This window comes from Castor canadensis, chromosome 9, assembly GCF_047511655.1.
Source record: "Castor canadensis chromosome 9, mCasCan1.hap1v2, whole genome shotgun sequence".
NCBI classification, from domain to species: domain Eukaryota; kingdom Metazoa; phylum Chordata; class Mammalia; order Rodentia; family Castoridae; genus Castor; species Castor canadensis.
Genome location: NC_133394.1, coordinates 28,407,428 through 28,427,439, shown reverse-complemented (window position 1 = coordinate 28,427,439; position 20,012 = coordinate 28,407,428). Strand labels below are relative to the sequence as shown.

The 20,012-nt window shown below is 35.6% G+C and overlaps 1 protein-coding gene across 8 annotated transcripts in view; it reads right to left on the bottom strand.

Annotated features, from left to right (window-relative positions):
* The window catches only part of Bmpr1b (bone morphogenetic protein receptor type 1B), a 312,069-nt gene that overhangs the window by 15,348 nt on the left and 276,709 nt on the right, over positions 1-20,012 (bottom strand). For all 8 annotated transcript variants that reach the window (XM_074041397.1, XM_074041400.1, XM_074041401.1 and 5 more), the window contains 6 exons: positions 17,304-17,406; positions 16,699-16,801; positions 13,634-13,730; positions 12,482-12,620; positions 5,642-5,834; positions 4,580-4,877 (listed from right to left, as the gene is read on the bottom strand). In XM_074041397.1, coding sequence (XP_073897498.1) covers positions 4,580-4,877; positions 5,642-5,834; positions 12,482-12,620; positions 13,634-13,730; positions 16,699-16,801; positions 17,304-17,406 — 933 coding nt within the window. The remainder of the gene's footprint in view (positions 1-4,579; positions 4,878-5,641; positions 5,835-12,481; positions 12,621-13,633; positions 13,731-16,698; positions 16,802-17,303; positions 17,407-20,012) is intronic.

Genomic DNA, 20,012 nt, shown 5'->3' with positions numbered 1-20,012 from the left:
GTATTAAGTCATCTTAAAAATCTAGAACTACCCTCCAAAAGTGTGAAAGATTCTCAAGAGTTTATGAAGAGCTGTGCGCACCCTGTGTTTTCTGTAGGTTCCTGTCTTCGACGGTGAAACCAATTTGCTCTACTGAACTCTTCCCAGTCATATGCTCACCAATGGGGTAAGGTTTCTGCAGCACTTTTCACCAGAGTTCAGTGCTGCTATGCTTTAAAACCAAGAACTCTTAGAAACAAATCTTCAGAACTCAGAACTTTTAAGTATAAAGTGGATATGGCTGCAGCAACCTTGGCTGGGTCTAATGAGCTTAGTTCTGTGACTTAAGTGAGTCGTTTAGCCTTGTCACTTAAAAAAAAAAAAAACCCAACAGTAAATATATAGACCAAAGGCAGTGCAGAAAATGACATCAGAAGAACTCAGGAAATTCAGTACCCACTGGGCTGGGCCACTCAGTTCATCTGTATTTGGGCAATTTTAAAATCATCCATTAGGAGATTCATGCAACAGCCTAGTCTTCACTGTACGTTTTCTATTTAAAATTTAATAGCTGAGAGGCCCTGATCTATTTCTTTTCTCCCAAAGAAACTACTTTATTCTGACACTCCAAGTACCAGAGAGGTTACTTTATCCTCCAGAGTGAAACATGAAAAGCTGTGTAAGTTCCTTCAAAGCACTTCATGTGTGTCATTGTTTTCTCCTCCCGAGGGAAATCAGAGTAATGGTGATGTCTGCCAGGACATCACCTGAATTAAATCTCAGTTGAGCAGGAAATACATCAGCACTGACATCATTTTTTAAGGAATGCACAAAGGAACCAATACAAGGAAAAAAGTTATTTGAGCAGGAAATCTCCGAGGCACCATCAGGTCTTTTTGTGGCTCTCAACTTCCCTGGGAACCTCCCAGACATGACTTAAAAGCCTAACAGTAACACTCCACCATGTAGACACTAGAGTAAAGATTAAGTTCTCACAGGAAGTTCATATATGAAGTCTAAAAATTCAGTACTGGATTAACTACTACTCCACTTGCAATAAAACTCTCTAAACATCTGCAAATGTGTGTACCCCTCCCCACACATACACAAAATGAAATAGGAAATCAAAGAAACATATAAACCGAGTTTGAAGTACAAACTTTGACACATACAAATAGAAATATGAAAAGATTCTCTGAAGTTATCAAATTCAACTTCCTATTTAATGGAAGAGGAAACTGAGACCCAGAAAGGCAAATGGTCCCCAGCTATTTGACTCTATGCAACCAGCACCTGAGCCAGCATCCTCAACTATTTCCTCCCTTGATGATCCAGCCTATGTATACCAAATGACACTGAGTTATCCCTTTAAGCAGTAACCCCCTTCTCAGAATAAGGGTCTATATGAGATTTGAAAGGCCATTCAATTCACTCTCCTTACATTAAGCAGAACTAAGTTTCAGAAATATAGTAGATACTTATTTTCTTTGTTTTAAGGTCAGTAAAGAAGATGTGGTATCAATTATTGATTTAGGTAACTCACTATCAAATGGGAAGTATGTTGTTGAATTTGACATGCATCTTGATCTCAAGACACCCAAATACCTGAAGGATAATTATATTATAATAATTATAATTATAATATGAGGAAGACAAAGGCCAGGAAATTACTACAGGAATACAGAGGAGAGTATCATTATTTCTAACTGGGGATGAATACAGTGATATAGAGGCACCTCTGAGATTGAATTAAGGTTCATAGAGAAGCAGGGATGTTCCAAGGTAGAGATGATGCAATCAAAAGGAAGGCAGTTGCTTATCAATATAAACAGAAAACACAAGTAGTTCCATTTTGTGAAATGAAGCACACAAATTGCAAAATTTTGTAAAATATAAAACTAATAAGGGTGGATTTGAGCCAGAATGTGTAGAATCTCTGGAACTAGGATAAGATGGGTTTTTTTCCTTCCTTCTGTAGTCCATTTGTAATCATTCATTTATCCATTATATAAAAATTTTAAGCAACAGTAATCACTAGAAAGACACTGGGGATGCAAATTTGAAAAATACACATTATCTACCTTCAAGACATAAAGAAGGACAGATATGAATCAATGACCACTATAAAACAGTGCAAGAAATGCATGATAATATGTACAGGTCACTTGAAGGATGTAAGAAGACTGAAAACCAGATTTGTAAGAGAATACCAACAGGAGATATCTGTTTGTGGAGAGTGTGAAGGTCTATAGTAGTTTAGATACAGAAGGGTTGTGTGCATGTTTAGGTAACAACAAAAGCATGTTTAAAACACTTAAGGGTGTGAGAAATACAAAGTATTCAGAAAAAAATGTAGCAAAAGGTAAGTAGTATTGTGGGGATTGGGCTAAAGAATAGACCAGGGTCAGAAAAGAAAGAACCACTGCGTCACGGGACTGTAACTACATTTGAACCCAAAGTCACCAGAAAACTATGAAATTATGACAATGTCCAAAGTTATTCTTCAAGAAAATGAATCCTGCAGCAGCATGTAGAAAAGACTGGAAAGTAGAAAGATGAAGATGTACCTGCAAAGTGCCCAGAATCTAGAAAAATGGTATAGAGGGCTCAATGAGCCATATAAGTGGGAATATCATGAAAACAAAATGCATTCAATTGAGTAAATCAAGAACTGGGGAACAAAGGAAGATGTTATAAATCTCATGTTTTCAAATGGATCAATAAAAGTAGGAACTAGAAGGGAAAGCAGATAGCAGGAAATCTCACAGGGGGAAAACATTTAATAGGCCAAAGAGAGAAGAACCAGTGAAAAGAGAAGAAATGTGGAATATAAAAACACATCAAGAATCTCCCTGTATAGCTATCCTTACCTCAACTAGCAAAACCCCTGGTCCTCCTTATTAACGTTTATACTCTCTCTTCAACAAAATTAGAGATAAGAGCAAAACAGAATCTGCTTGGAAGCGAGGGGGTGGGGGGGGGAAGGGCGGGAAGGGGGAAATAATGACCCAATCATTGTATGCACATATGAAGAAAGGAAATTAAAAAAAAACCCCACATCATGAGAAGAAGGTAGAATGGCTTGGGCACTATGGCCAGTGGGATGGCAGTGGGATGAGACCTCTGGTGCTCTTGTCCACTTGCTACAATCTTCTTTGAAAAAATCCACAAGAGGGTCCTGTGATGTAATAAAGGCTGAGCTTAATTGACTTTTTAAAATGATAGCTGTATGAGAATCCCTCTGCATCAGTGATTTGAAAACTCATTTTCCTTTTACACTAGAGGTTCTCTCAATAAAATAGTATCAGGAGAGGATGGAGCAGAAGCCAAGTTACAAGACAATACGAATCACTAAGACAGGAAAGCAGATTGTTCTTTGGAAATTATTAAAAGGCAGGAAAGGAGGTAGAGGCTAGTAATCTGAGAAGTATCATGGGATCATTTTTTTTTTCTTTTTGGAGAAGAGACTTGAAAGCATTGCAGGTTATAAGAAAGAATTCAGAAGAGAGAGGGGATTATTTAATAATCCTTTTTGGCAGGAGGTTCATATTTCTAGCTTAAATTCATAGCCTAGTTTACCTCCCCTGCTTTGTTTTTAAAGTTCAAGAACATCAATCTGCTATCTCTAAATGGTGATGAACTTCATATATTTAGGGTCCATTTTTAAATAATACCCCAGCCTTTATTTGCAGGTAAATATACCAACTCATTAGTCCTTTCTCATAGGTTTTGTTTTCCAAGCATTTAATTATCTCTGTGGCTTTTCCTTTGTGCCCTTGTCCACATGTTATGGAGTCTTCTTTGGAAAAAATCCACAAGAGGATCCAATGATGTAATAAAGGCTAAAGCTAAATTGAAAGGGAGTTACATGAAGATCCCTCTACACCAGTGGTTTAAAAACTCATTTTTTTGTTTTGTTTTCAAAATAGAAGAACTATTTACTCTCATTAAATCACACTGGAGATAAAAGGTGCTACTCTTATTACAGAGAAGGTATGGAAAATCAGAGTTGTAACTACTGGGCCTGAACCCTTCTCACAGCGCAGAAGCTACCCATGTCACTCCAAGGAACTCACATACAACCTATTCTGGTTTATGTGCCCAGGATTTTACTTACTGTTTAAACCATAGTAAAATAGTGCTGAATACCAGCTGCATTTTATTAATTTCTAATATTTGTCATAAAACACCTATATGAGTAATCTTTCCTATACCACATAAAAAACATTGCCTTTATCACTATATAACCAGTACACCTTTCCTAAAACTCCTTCCTACTTACAGATATTATGCAGAATTCTGACCACAGGTTACCAGGCATTAATAACTATCTCTTTTCAGATCGCTTCATGAGAGCTGCAAATCTAATAGTTCCTAAGTCAGATCACAGATCACTGAGGAGCACAGAAACAAGAGGACTGACCCACACATGGTATTACAAAGAAAATATCGGTAGTATTTTTCCCTCAAACAAAGCTGGAACCAATGAAATTTTTCCTCTATTTAAATAACTTAGAAGTGCACAGAGCTACAGAATATAGAATCTATAAAGTGATAGAAAAGAATCATAAACAGTATATTTGTTCACTTTGATACTGACCTAATAAATTTAACAGCCAGGCCCAGGTCAGCTATACAGCAAGTTCCATTTTTCTTCACCAAGATGTTCTTACTTTTCAGGTCTCGATGGGCAATTGCTGGTTTGCCTTGAGTACTAAAGATTTCAGTGTGTAAGTGACATAAGCCACTGACAGAAGAGTAAGCCAGCCTCAGCATGGATTTAGTGTCTAGGGTGGTAGATTTCAGATAGTCATACAGGGAGCCACTTTCATGATAGTCTGTGATGAGGTATAACTGGGTCCAGGATCCAGTTCCTTTGATATCTGCAGCAATGAACCCTAAAAGGAAAAAAGATAAAATGGAGTGGAGGTGTCTTCTGAACAGACTCAGGAAGAGTTCATATTCTCAAATACCATTCTTTGTCCATAGATGTCTTTTGTTTAGCATTTCACTTAGTTTTCCGATTATGCCCCTATGACAGTATTAAATTACTAATTCCAATCAGAGGTAATCAAAATTTTAGGGACAGAGATAGATTAAGAGTCTGAATCTAAAACCATGATCTTTCTGATCAGAAATTGACATTTAAATTGCTTTGTGATATTATAGTTACACATAAGACATTGTTTACAAAACAAAGGCTTGAGTCAAGGCATACACCTCTCTGATTGGCTTCTGTTCCTTCTACTTGAATGATCTGAACAGATCATGTCTAGCCTCAGAAAAGTAAAAGTAAACAATTCTCAACATAAACTCTTGATATACATCAACCCTGCAAATAAAAATGCCTGTAACTCTCAAAACAATTAAACAAAAATATGCTCCTTCAAATCCCCCAAGAAATCCTATTACATTTACATTTCCTGTTTCTAAAGCATAAGCATTTCAGAGTGTTCCATTTCTAGCCCAGCATCCATTCAGTGAAGTGCCTTCGTCATTCCTCCTGTGAGGTCTTCTATTAGATGCATGAGATTCTTGGGCCCCTGCCAAGAAGAAAATTCTGTTTCCTAACAGGTCTAGACAGATGAGTTAATATGCACATGTTAACAGAAAGAGAGGAAAGCTAGGAAACCCTGAACAATGCTATACAGACTCTACTCACCCAAAATGTTTTCATGCCTCATCAACACTGTCTGATATATTTCTGTCTCTCTGAACCAGCTGGCTTCCTCCGTGGTGAAGAACACTTTCACAGCTACCTTTTCGCCACGCCACTTTCCCATCCAAACTTCCCCATAGCGACCTTTTCCAATCTGTTTCACCATCTGAATCTGCTTAGCTATAGTCCTTTGGACCTGTAAAATCCCAAAACACTCTGTTAGTGTATTTGCAGCACTACAGATTTGTTTCATCTTTTTTTTTAATCCATAGAAGAAATAATTACTTCATGCAAAATATATTTAGTAAGTATTTTTCTTCATACAGATGTTATTTGTATTAATTTATGTTGTTCTTTTAAACATATTTGAGATTGGCTGTTGATTCTGAATTCTCAAATATCACTTTCAAATTATCAAATAATTGATTCCCCCTATTACAATTTTCATAGAGAAAAAATCTGAATGTGTTCCCAGTAACTGGCAGAACAGAATACTTTCACTTCCATAACTATAATGTTTTATTAGATACTCTGAAGGAACTCTTGCCAACATGTAACTAGTCAAAACAAAACAAAATTGTAACACATTATTGGACAAACAGGAAATGAAAATCTCAGAGCAGGAGAAAGAAAGCAACAAGAGAAGAGAAGAGAAGAGAAGAGAAGAAAAGCGAAGAGAAGACAGGATAGGACAAGAATTCAGAGAGGGAAGGGGAAGACAAGAGTGTAGAAGAGAAGGAGTTGAGCCCAGAGCAGGGTAAGCATCAAGCACATACAAAAGGCAGGGTGCTGTCTGGGCAGAGAATAATACCAGCACTGGGATTCAGAATCTAAACTTTGATCCCTTTGAAAGTAGAGAAACTTAGCCAAGGACTTCAGCCTAAAGCTGGACCACCAAATAGTACTAAATTTGCTCTAGGTCAATAGCATGCCATGGCACTCAGCAAAAACAAACACAAATCCTCTCTTGAAGAAATCATTTGCAGAGTACTTTCCACTCTACACTATGGTGTGACAACAGTTCTTTGATGGAACTCTTGCCATTACACAACTTAATCATGGGTAAAACATAAGAAAGAAACTGTTGAAATCACAAAGAAATAGAAAAAAAATCTCTAAGGGGAAAAGAAAAAAAGGGAACAAAGAAAATGGAGGGAGAAAAAGAAAGAAGATCCTATAGGATAAATTCCTTAAAACAAAAGGAAACCGTCACTATGAGAATCAACACTATCAACACCAAAGGATTTAACTCCTTCAGATTATGCACTGAATTTTCAAACATAGAATCCCAAATAAATACACAAAATATTTAAGATATAGAGCAAATGAAAAATAAGCAAGCAGGAATAGATTACTGAAAATTATACTTTTGAAGTAGAACAGTTGTCATAACAAAAAATACAAAATGAATAGGCAAAACAGTGGATTAGAGAGAAAAGTTAGTAAGAGAAAGTTAACAAGCTAGAAAGTTATGTAATAAGCTATAAAACAACTCTGAAGAATTACAGAGTACCATAGACACAAAGAAAAAAATATGAGAGTTAAACGGTATCAAGGTTAAATGTCTCTACATACATGATACTTACGGATTTGTGCTTTATTAATGGTTCCATGACTGAAAGGGCTAAATATCTGTAGTAATTTACATAATCTACAAGACAAACATAAAGAACCTAGCATAGTAGGATGTGGGGCACCACTGTAATCCCAGCAGGCAGGAGGAAGAGAGAGGACACTGAATTTAAGGCCAGCTTGAGCTATATAGTTGAGACCCTGTCTCAAAACAATGACAACTCTCCTTGTCATTCACATCCTTTGTTAAGTTTACTCCTAGGTATTTGATATTTTTTGAGGCTATTGTGAATAGAATTGTTTCCATATATTCCTTCTCAGCTTGTTCGTTGTTGGTGTATAAAAAAGCTAATGATTTTTGTAAGTTGGTTTTGTATCCTGCCACCTTACTGTAGCTGTTTATGGTGTCTAAGAGTTTTTGGGTAGAGTTTTTTGGGTCTTTAAGGTATAGGACCATATTGTCTGCAAATAAGGATATTTGCTCACCATCTCTAACCATGAAGGAAATGCAAATCAAAACTACACTAAGATTCCACCTTACCCCTGTTAGAATAGCCATCATCAAAAACACCACCACCATGTGTTGGCTAGGAGGTGGGGAAAAAGGAACCCTAGTCCACTCTTGGTGGGAATGCAAGCTGGTGCAACTACTCTGTAAAAAAATTTTGGAGACTTCTTAAAAATCTAAACATAGATCTACCATATGATCTAGCAATCCCACTCCTGGGGATATACCCAAGGGAATGCAACACAGGTTACTCCAGAGGCACCTGCACGCCCATGTTTATTGCAGTGCTATTCACAATAGCCAAGTTATGGAAACAGCCAAGGTGCCCCACTACTGATAATTATACTCAGCCATGAAGAAGAATGAAATCTTATCATTTGCAGGTAAATGGATGGAACTGGAGAACATCATTCTGAGTGAGGTCATCCAGGCTCAGAAGACCAAAAATCATATGTTCTCCCTCATATGCAGACTTTAGATCTAGGGCAAATGCAGCAATGTAGTTGGACTTGGATCACATGACAAGGGGAGAGCACATATGGGAGCTATAGAAATAGGTAGAAAACCCAAAAAAATGAAAGCGTTTGATGTCCCCACTCCAGAGGAACTAATACAGAAACCTTAAAGCAACAGAGGTTATCATGAGAAGGGGATCAGTAACCAGTGTAAAGATCAGTTAGAGATGAATCAACATGGGTCGTAAGAGCTGAATCAACATGGGTCGTAACACATGTGTACATGAAAACAATGCTAGGAATATTTCTGTATAGCTATCCCTAACTCAGCTAGCAAAAATGCTTTATCTTCCTTATTATGCTTGTGATTTTGTTCAACAAAATTAGGGATAAAGGCAGAACAGGACCTGCCTGGAACTGAGAGGGGGCTGGGGGGTAGGCGAAGGAGGGGGACAGGGGGAAGAAATGACCCAAACATGTATGCACATGTGAATAAATGAATAATTTTTAAAAAATGATAGCAACACTATCTTAGAACTCTAGTAACATACTGTCAGAAGACTGGAATGTATGCTTTGTAGAGAGATGTCCTTTTTTTAACTTAGTTTTTCTTTTTGCTTTTTCATTTTTAAGAACTGTGCAATTACACTAAGCCAAACCAGGTACTGCAGAACAAGGTCATCTTAGTCAGATACTTAGCAGTTGTCAGTCTACCCTGCCCTACAACATAACAGATTCTAAGGATTAGGACATGGACATGGAGCGCGGGGAGGGGGGCGTTATTCTGACTACCACAGATGTCTACCAACTAAAGCTGGTTCTGTTTTCCCGTAATGAATGATTTTTATCAATTCAAGAACCATACCAATTGCCAGAACTATTAATGGGCACTAATTAACAGATTGAAAGCCTTTTAGAAAAAGATAGTCTTTTTTTTTTCTTAAAAGAATGATGACAAAATAAAAGCCTGACTGATATGCTATGAAGTCATGAAGTCAGATGGAAATAAGCAAGTTACTCTATGCACAGTGGCCTTCCTCCCTTCAGGAGTCACACATGCTATATGAAGTGACCTCCAGTATAGTTCTGTCCCCAAAAAGGTGACAGAAACATCAAGAGTACTAAGCAGCTGGGAGCCAAATACACAAGTAGTTAAATTACTCCCTTGAGAGGAAATGTCCCCATTTATTAAAGATATATTGTATTTCAATTTACAGATGTTACCAAGCATTGCTCATGTAAATCTGTATCACATTTCCTACCATAAATAGTTTTGCATCTGTTTCTTTTCTAATGATAATGTATCTTCTTTAATTAAAGTACTGGCAGCATTGCAATCTTCAATAGACTAGGAACAACCTATCAAAAGATAATGTGTCACTATATAATAAAGAAACCACTTGCAATTGTTTTAAGTGGGGTGGGGAGGGAAGTAGGGACAGATGATGGGGCAATGAAACTAACGTACGATACAAGCCTAATCGGAATTGTCATTACAAATCCCCTCTTGTATAATGAACACAGCATAATAAAAAATTTTAAAAAAGAAATTAAAAGCATACTTGTACTTTGAGATGATAACATCTAAAGAACTGAAAATAGGACCTGAAAAACTTTAAAACTGATTTAAACTTTTTGATTCAGCAAACATTTCTGATCTTTCTGTATGTAAATTTTCATTTAACATAATATTCTTAAGACATAAATTTTAAAAAAATTTGTATGAATGAAATTTATAGCGGTTTGCTATAGTTTTGGAACTTAAATGCCCAAAGGTCCAAAGGCTTAGTTTCCAACTAGGTGCTACCGGAAGGAGGTGGAGACTGTAAAAGGCGGGGTCTCCTCGGAGGACTTTGGCTCATTTGAGGAAAAAGAGCTGAGGAAACATGGGAGCTCAGACTCTTCCTCTTTCTCTCTTTTGCTTCTGGGACATGAGGTGACTGCTTTTGTTCCATCATGCACTCTCACCATGATTGCTGCCACAAGCCAAAAACAAGGGGGCCAACCCAATGTCACAGACTAAAGCTAAAACTGTGAGCCACAGTAAATCTTTCCTTTCCGTGAGTTGATTATCTCAGGTATTTGTTGTGTAATGAAAAGCTGAGTGATGTATGTCTGTAACATATAGTTGCTGTAACTGTGATGGTAAAATGACAAAAACTGCCTCATGTGCACTAAATACAAGACAATGGATTAGGTTTTATAAGAAGTTATCACTATTCCAGGACTGTCACCTTTATTTAGTGGTTGATATCTGTTGCTCTCTAATATGTAAGTCCTGAAAATATCTGGAGAGTAGAAAGCAGTAGCTGGAAATAATTTGCTCTATATTCTCTACTGTATCAGTGAATTAGCAAAACACACACACACACACACAATCACACCTCTATACACAAATATAAACTTGAAGTACTTTGTTTAATAAGTTTGAATTAAAAATACATGAGGAGGCCAGGTGCAGTGGCTCATGCCTGTAATTGCAGCTACTTGGGAAGTGATCTGGAAGTTCCTGCTTCCTGATTAGCACAGGCAAAATGGTAGTGAGACCCTATTTCAACAAACAAGCGAAGAGTGGTGGCACATGCCTCATAGTACAAGGAAGGCCCTGGGCAAAAACTGCAAATGCAAGACTCAAGGTTCTTATCTAAAAAATAACTATAGCAAAAAGGGCTGGAGGTTTGGCTCAATTAGTAAAGCACTTGCCTAGGAAGAATGAGACCCTGAGTTCAATCCCCAACACTACAAAAAGACAAATTAAAAAACCACATGACAAAGATTTTTCACAAAAGATTACTCGCTTACATTTAATATTCAGTTAAAGAAATTATCCTTTGTTCCTTAAAAAGGTGAAATAAATAAAGCATAAATGACATGTTAGTATTTATTAAATGAATACTGTGTATATATTAAAAATATGCTAGGTATTATTATGTATGTATACATGTCAAACACACACAGAGAACAAAAATATCCACTATCTGAACTCTTACAACTCTATGATATTACTGATTTTTGAGGAAGAAGGAAATTGATATTTTATGAAAAAAAAAATCACTAAGTCCACGTACATATCAGGTACATATCAATATATATCAAGCATGAATTTTCCCACTGTGTTAGTGAAATAAGTAACAAATTAATATTAAGGTGTAGTATGGATTCCCACAACAGCAGCAGGAGCATTTAATTCATTAATAGCAAATGGGAATTTACTGTTTGTACTTTTCCTTTAAAATAAAGTATAATGCTACTTTGAGCTGGGGTATGGCACAAGTGGTAAAACACCTGCCTAGCAAGTACAAGGCCCTGAGTTTAAACCCCAATATTCCTCCCAAAAATCTATCTATATACATATATACAGATAGGTAGATGATAGATAGATAGGTAGGTAGGTAGATAGACAGATAGATAAAGTGCTACAGTGTTACAAATATAAGTTATATTTACAACACATTTAATTAAATTCTAAAATAAAGAAACCAAGCTATCATTAGAATTTATACAAAAATATTTTTTAAATCTTAAGCACCATCGTTTGGATCACAATGATTAAAACAGCTGCATAAGTTGTTTTTCTGCCTGGTTTTAAAATTCCTGCTTATTAAATAAAAGGTCATCAGATGAATGAAGTAAACAGGCTATCCAAAGTCAGAACCAGACCATGAAGTCTAGGAAAATCAATCTTATGAGTTTATTAAGGAATGCATTTTTCATTAACATTATTTCCTTCTTGAATCCCAACCATCTTTTTTCAAAGTCCATAAAAGAATCAAACACTTTTCTTATTAAAGCACATGCTTTGGGTTTGGAATATATTCTCATCGAGGTCAACAGTACTGACCATCAGAAAATGAGACCTCTACTGAATGGAAAAGCTGGGACTTCAACCTGAAACATAAGCCCTGCAGCTGAAACGTAGCCCTTTTCCTTTGTAAAGTACGCAGATCCCAGTTGGATGTCATACTTTTGTCTTCAAAAGCCAGGCCAAAGTGCAGTAATGCTATACTCACCGAAAACAGAGGGAAGATGGCCCCACGTTTAACATTTTCTAATCTTCTCTTTATCAGAATGTCTGAGGGTCCAGGCTGTAACCATACACTACATTAAAAAACAATCACCTTACCCTCAATATGTCAAAATGTTATCAGGAAGCCCTGTATCTAAGATCTGATGTTCAAGTGACTGCATGGATCTTTCTCCTTATCCACCGCCTATCTATTTCAGTAAAATGAAACCCTTGTATGTATTTATTGACATTTCCTTTCAATAGACGTTTCCTTTTCTATTCAAGTCATGTTCTTTTCATACCAGCAGAGGGAGGCCTGATCCACTTCCTGAGCTCTGAGACTGCTCAATTAAGTCTCTCAGAGATTCTCCAGGAGGAATGTAAGTTTCATCCTGCTCTAGCCCAATGCTGTACCGCGGTCTGGCTTCTTGTCTTTTATACCTAAGGATGGACAATGGAGGTAATTTTAGAAACTTAAATGCAATGATGGGGTAAACATAGCATCTAAATAGTAGTCACAACAGCTTTGATTTTAGCATATAAATACAAGATCAAATGCTTAGTAGTTGCTACCACTATGCAAATTATGATTGCAAATCATTTATTTATTTTGCTAAATTTTTTAAAACCAATTTCATGTTTTTTTACTCAGTCTCAATCATTTTTAATTTTTCTTCTCTATGTCTTTCAAGGCTCACAGATCCAAGCAGACTACATTCTGATAGTATTTCTGAATAGCTCCAATATTCATTCTCTAGAATCTTTTCCTTCAAGGTCCCTAACTAACTAAAGATGAAAATTCTTGGTTTAAAAAAACATGACAGATAACTCTCTCATAATGTACAAAACAATAACCAATGAAATAAAATGAAACTGTAAAAACTTTCAGTTAGTTAAATGCCTTCAATTTGAAAATGAATTTATTTGAATCAACTAATTGACCCATTTGTAGAGTATCACAAATATTAAGTTTCTCAAAAGGCAAATGATGTGCCCATAAATGTCTTTGATATTTTACAAACTGGAAAATAAGTTCTTAGGTGACTGTAAATGTTAGTATAATAACTCATTTTAATGTTTAATCTATAAATTATATTTGAAATCTTTTAATATTAGGGGAGTGTTTTAGCTCAGGAAAGAAGAAATTACTCAAATCTCTCAAAGTTCAATACAGTAATTTCTTTGCTTGAAATCAAACCTAACTAGTAACTAGTCCCTGAATTCCCCAACTACACTAGTTTTCCTAGAGATGAAATATTTATATGAGTAGTTTTGATGACTGAAATAGAAATGAGGTATCTATTTATAAATTCATAAGAACAAATATTTGTCAACAGTACAGATATTTTCTGTGAAATGTGAATCTAATCAGACCAAAAAAAGCTTCAAATGAAAAACATCAAAAGGCAACAGTAGGAGAATAACAGTATTTTGTTTCCATGTTGGAAACTTACCTGAAGTAACAGAATAAAATAATAAGGACCAAGAGCAAGCTACAAACAGTCACAGATATAAGTAAGGCCTTGTGGTGTATAGGTCCATCAACAAAATCTGAAAAAAAAAAGCCATAATACAGAGACTATTTTTACTTAAATACGAGGAATTAACTCTTTCCCCAAATTTCTTGCTAAGAATTACATATTAAGATAGATAAGAAAAAATTTTCAGCATGCTAACTGATGAGAAAAATACATATACATTCAGAATTAAATGTATGACTAGGATGAAATCATTCGTGTAGATATATATTTGAACAGCACACATTTCCTCTCTGGAAGGCATAGGCCTGACATAGGATAAACCATGGAAAGAATATGACAATGGTAAATGGGTTGGGGTACCTACCTAAAATTCAATTGATGGAATCCCCTGTGGTTTTTGGAGCACTCTATAGCATGAGTTTGGATAAAAATGAATCCATATGCATTGTTCATAAACACAGTCACTTTATGATGGACATAAAGAAAAAGGATTCCTCAAATGTTGCCAAGGAGAGAATATATGAATGTACATAACTTTAAGCAAAGATGTACTTCAGAAAAAGTTCAGGAACTTCAACCACTAAAGAAGCATCCAAAAAGCCATTCTGACTTCAACACAAATGGAATCATGTATAATTGACACAAGCACTGTCTGAAGCATATTGTTCAGCAAATTTTTAAAAATAATTTGTAGGTTCTTAAAATTAAGGAGGCTAAAATTTTATATAATGAATTAACTTTGAAAAATCTTTCCTCTATTTTCTACATATAATGAAAGACTGCCACTGGAAATAGGTTATTATTGTATTTCCAGTTTTAAAGATAATAAGTCTTATTTCGCAGAAATCCAAAGAGAATGCTGCTCAGCTAAAATTAGATATAACCATACAACTACAACGTATTTTCAGTATATGAATAGAGAATACTTTATCATTCCAGTGTTAAAACCTTACCAAAACTCTCCACTTTCCCTGTCCTTTACTTTTCACATAAACACAGAATAAAAAATATACTGTGAACTGCAAGTGCACCACAGTTATTACTCGTTTTATTATATTTCTGATTTATAAGAGCAATGAGACCGAAAGGATGAAGAGATTCTTTCTTTACCACCAAGCATTTTATATAAGGCTACCATTTCATCTCTATTTTCCTGTTCTTTGCCCCAAACAGCCCTATCTTCTGCAGTTGTGCCTACTGACTCCTTGTCTTCCCTCATCAACAGGTGATCATTATCAATAAGCCTTCTGTTTCTGCTGGTCAAGCTGGTCATGGTTTTAATTTGCCATTACCTGTGCTCAGAGCATTAACAATGTAAACATTCAAATCACTGCCATTCTCAAAAGCAAACACTTGCAGATACCTATCAAGAAAAGAGCAGAGCCTGAGCTTCTCCTAGTCAGCAGATTTCTACCTGTTCTGTCATTCCAACTGCTCAGGGAAGTGGAACTGAGAACTGGAAGAGGTGAGGAGGGATCACCAGGAGTTTAGTGACAAACTGAATTCTTCATCTACTGCCTACTTTTTCATAAGCAGAGTGGTAGATAATAACTGCTTAAAATAACAGGACTCTTTTTAAAAGGCTAGAAGATGTTTTATAATTGCAACATGAAATAAAAGGGAAATCATATAGTTAGGAAGAATCTTGGCAATATCACTTTCCCTTCAAAGAACACCTGTATGTGTTCTGTTCCAAAGATGACAGTCACAGATGAATATGAGACATTTTCCTATAAATAGAGCACAAAGAACCTGAAAAGCATATTCTTGTCAGAGAATTTTAGCCCACAAATAGTAATATATACATGTACTTATATCATATGGTGGGATTCCTTTAATATTAAACTCTAGAAATAAATTCTTTATAAGAACAAAAAATATTCTGGTTATTCTGAGTAAAACAAGTGTTCAGGATAAAAAATTAACTTGATAATTCTAACTAGTAAGAAGCTAAACATTTGAATAAATGATAGCACTATCCTCTGGCTGGGATTTTAGCTCAGACTCATATAGGATGTTAAAGGTCTTATACATCAGAAGTTAAATTCTCAGACTCATCTTTGCATTCTGAATATTATCAGATATTCAATCTGTATTGAGAATATGGATGTTTCACTAGTTAAATACCTGTTACCTACAGAGTTTAGTCTGTAATTGGTGATATATTTGAGATAGCATTTCAAAACAATTCTTTTTAAAAACTGAGTTTTTTATATGAATTCTTACAAATTAATCTTGTAGAATTTTTTAGGCTATAGCAAGAACAAGTTATATGAAATATTACCAAAGCCATGAAATTCCTTTATATTTTGTGGGAATGATTTTCTCAAGAAATAAAATCAATCATGAAGAATCTTTTTAAAGCATATATAATAAGACTTTGGACTTAATACTCTACAACAACCACAAATCACGTATTTGTGGTGAGAACACAGCGGAAAAAGGAAAGATGGGAGCTATTTCTAATAAAAAGTCTTGTGGGATGCAATATTTGTGTTTTGTTAAGAAGCAACACTTACATGTCCAAGCTTTGAAATTAAAACTTTCAGATCTCTTCCCCATTTATCGATATATTGATAAGTAATTTGACTAAAAGTTACTCTAGCACTGATAATACTGTTATAGAGCAAATAATTTTTATTTAGTCCTTTATAATGTCTTTTACTCTTTAAATGCATGTAGACAAATGGTAGTTTTTGAGTTCAATACAACTTCTGAATTACTTTTAGGAGTAACTATAAAGTACTATCTCCCTCCTTTATCCTCCTGCAACACACTGCAAGATCTAGGAAATGTAGCTTTCTGAAGAGAAGTGGGAAGAAGCTAAAGTAACAAGGATCTTAAGAGGGAAGCCACTGACAATCATTGTCCTCCAAACTACATAACACAAGTTGTTTGAGTGACAAATTCATGATGTCACCTAGCCTCATCCCTATGATATAACAGTACAAAATGGTACAGGTAGATTAATTTGGAAAAGAGAGAATGGTTCAAGTGTTTGTTTTCATTAAGTCTGTGCTTTTCTTTCCTGTTCTTACCTCTGTTTTTCAGTGGAGGCAGTGTGGGATGCAGGTCTTTATTACATTCATTTCTTTCTGTGCAGCATTCAATTGATCTTCTTTGATGAGGAATGGGAGTGTCCTGAAATTGAGCCCAAATCTGTATTAATAGGTTTCCCCTAGATTTCAATGTCATATGACCTAAAACTTAGTAAGTTATCACCAAAGACCTCATTCAAAATTCTAATAATTTTACTCAAACATCTTGAAAATGTTATTTTCTATCAAGTAATTAATTTCAAATTATTATGCATTTTTTTACATCTCAACAAGATTACTACCACATTTGAAATAGCCAGTGTACATGGAGTAAACGGATGAGAAATCTTGGCTTAGTGCAAGTTAGCTGAGTTGGAATTTGAAGCTGATCTAAAGGGAACTAAGCAAGAAGTTAATAGCAAAAAATAAAAAACAATTTGATTTCAAAATGAAGGAAGAATTGGCCCACAGAATTTTCAGTTACTTTCCAACTTACTAAAAGTGGGGTAGCCATGAAAACGGGTGCTTTTGTGTGTGTTGCTTGAATCTTGTTGGAAATGTAGCCAATGCAGGGTGACAAAGTAAAATCAAGTTATCTTCCTTACCCGACACTGAAAATCTGATCCTTCCAGTCCTAGACATCCAGAAGTGACCACAGGCATGCCAGAATCATCTTCTTCTATCATTGTGAAACAATATCCATCTGTGCTAAAGACCAAATGGGCAAGGTGAGCAAGTAAGCGAGAGAGCAAGAGAGAGAAAACATGTTTGGGGAAAATGAAATTCATGTTGAATGTGTACCATTTATTTCACTGTAAACAAAGATAAAGAGGATAAAAAATGGTAAGAGGTTAGAAACTATAAAGAGCATCTCAACAGTTCCTTTTATAAAGACGGATTTAATTATCAAAAACCCGAAACTCATGAGAAAGAAGGATCTAACATTTCTGTGTAGCATATATCATTAATTACCACTACTAACCATATCTATCACCTGCTGAACTTATGATGATCCTTCACAGGTACCACTTTTCCAGACAAATTCAGACAAACAACTCTGAAAAGGGGAGTATTATCCTTATGGTCCATGTGAGAAAACTGAGGCTCAGAGAGCTTGAGTGATTCCCAAAGTTCATACAGTCAGGAGAAGGGGTGGGGAAGGGTTGGGACCCACACAGGTAAATGCTGATGCTGCTCTCCTGGATGTGAGGCAGGTAGTGAAATATACTCAACCTCTTACTAAGGCACAACTAAAGGCAGGCAGAAGTTGGATCAGCAACTTAACTGAGAAGTTGGATCAGCAACTTAACATAACTGAGGAGGTAAAGATTCTGCCATTTGTTACCTCTGCTTGTGGGCTACTCTGCCAAAGCAAAAAATTAAGCTTTGCTGTAAGCAGTCTGGGTTTCAGCTGGGAATGGGTAAAGACAGGTAACAGAAGGAAGAAGTTTTGACAAGACAATGGGAAGAAGCAAAATTTTTAATTTTTGTATGTTTGTATAGACTAAATAACTTTCACTTATTCTCTGTGATTTAATCCTTTGAACAACAATGAGAAGCTAATATTATTACTTCTATTTTACAGATGGGGAAACTGAAGTTATGAGAGAGTAAACATTCTTACAAGGTTGAAAACTTAACAGTTAACAGAATCAGGCTATGAATCAAGGTTCTCTTACTTTATTCCCATTTGTTTTCTGCTGTCCTGAGAATAAAATGAAAAATAAGAGCGGGTATATAGAGAACTCTATGTAAACAGATATCACTCTTAACAAGTTTGGGTGATGAATGCCAGTGGACTCCCAATGTAAGTCATCAACCACCACGTGTCCTCAGACATAAAGTAATGAATTATACCGCCATCCCCTCTCATTCATATGCATGCTCAGTGTCCATGACAGATATGACAATGCAGTCCTAAAAGGTCATGGGAAGAAAGCTGTAAGAATGGTATTAGCCATGATTTGTAGGTTTGTCTGTTTGCATTAGTGGCCACAGCATTCTGCAGTACATTAGCCCTTCAGTTACATCAACATCCTTAAAATCGTTTATTTGGTTTATAACCCTCAAGTGATCCAACGTCCCTCAGTTTATAAGAACTAGCAGAGTAAAGTTGAAACATACTAATGAATAGCTAGAAATGGCCAATGATAAATCTCTTTGTTAGACTGAGGTCAAATGCATGAATACTGTTACAGAAAAAAGACTGTCTCTGAACAGTACAAACTTAAATCTTTGGGGCTTTTCAGTCAGTTTAATGAAATTGCTATGAAAATGTAAAGCATATAAATGCTTAAGGCAATAAATAAATGTTCCTTACAAATTTACTTTATACAATATAGCAAACAATACTCAAAGGATTTTTAAACTATTTTCCTACATATTTAGACTATATATGTAATATTTTTCATCAAAAGCAAGATTCAAGAATTATCAGAAATAACCGCCATCCTAATTTTGTGACATTAGGAACTCATAAGAGCTAGAGAGGCCAATATAATTATTAAATACAAGATAATTTCTCCTTAACCATGTGCTCCTCTTACTCAAAATCTGATTATATGGAAAGGGACTTCTAGGTAATGTCTAAGAATTAAAAAGGGAATAGAAAAAGGAGGTAAAGCTGTTGGCATATTACCATTATAATATTCTAGAAAATAGAAACAGCAGGAAAAATAAATTCAAGCTTTAAAAATACACTCCCCTGTGTGTAAAGAAGGGGAATCTGAAAATATAAGAAGGGATAGTGGGAGAGAGAGACTGTGGAGAAAAAATGTCCCATAATTCATAAATCTAGAGAGGAATCAAATATTGAGAAAACAGAAAGAAGGTGAGAAAGCCACTTAAGTGCATATTATCTACAACAAAGCAACAGTAATTTATAAGCTTCTCACTGACATTGCTACCTAGAGAGGGACACTAGCTGGAACCTATCAGTACAATTACAAAAGCCCGAGAATTACTTGAGATCTTTCTACTTTCAAGCAAGCACAAATGTAAACAAAGCTGGGCTCCACAGTTAAAACTGATCAACTCCTGCCCACCACTGAGTTGGGTGCTGGCTGTCACAAAGGAAAATTAACTATTGGTTTATTTGAAAATTCTGCTGTCTGGATGCCAAACATAAGCTTAGCTTAGTATATAAATTATTGCCCCTTCATTCCTAGAGTGTAGGAAGTGATTAAAAAAAAGATAAGTAATCATGAAGGAAATCAAAGTAGAAATAATCTTAGACAAAATCAAAAATAGTGAGATATATACATGAATACAGGCTGAATCATTTGACTGAAGTAGAGAAAAAGAAAGAAAACTGA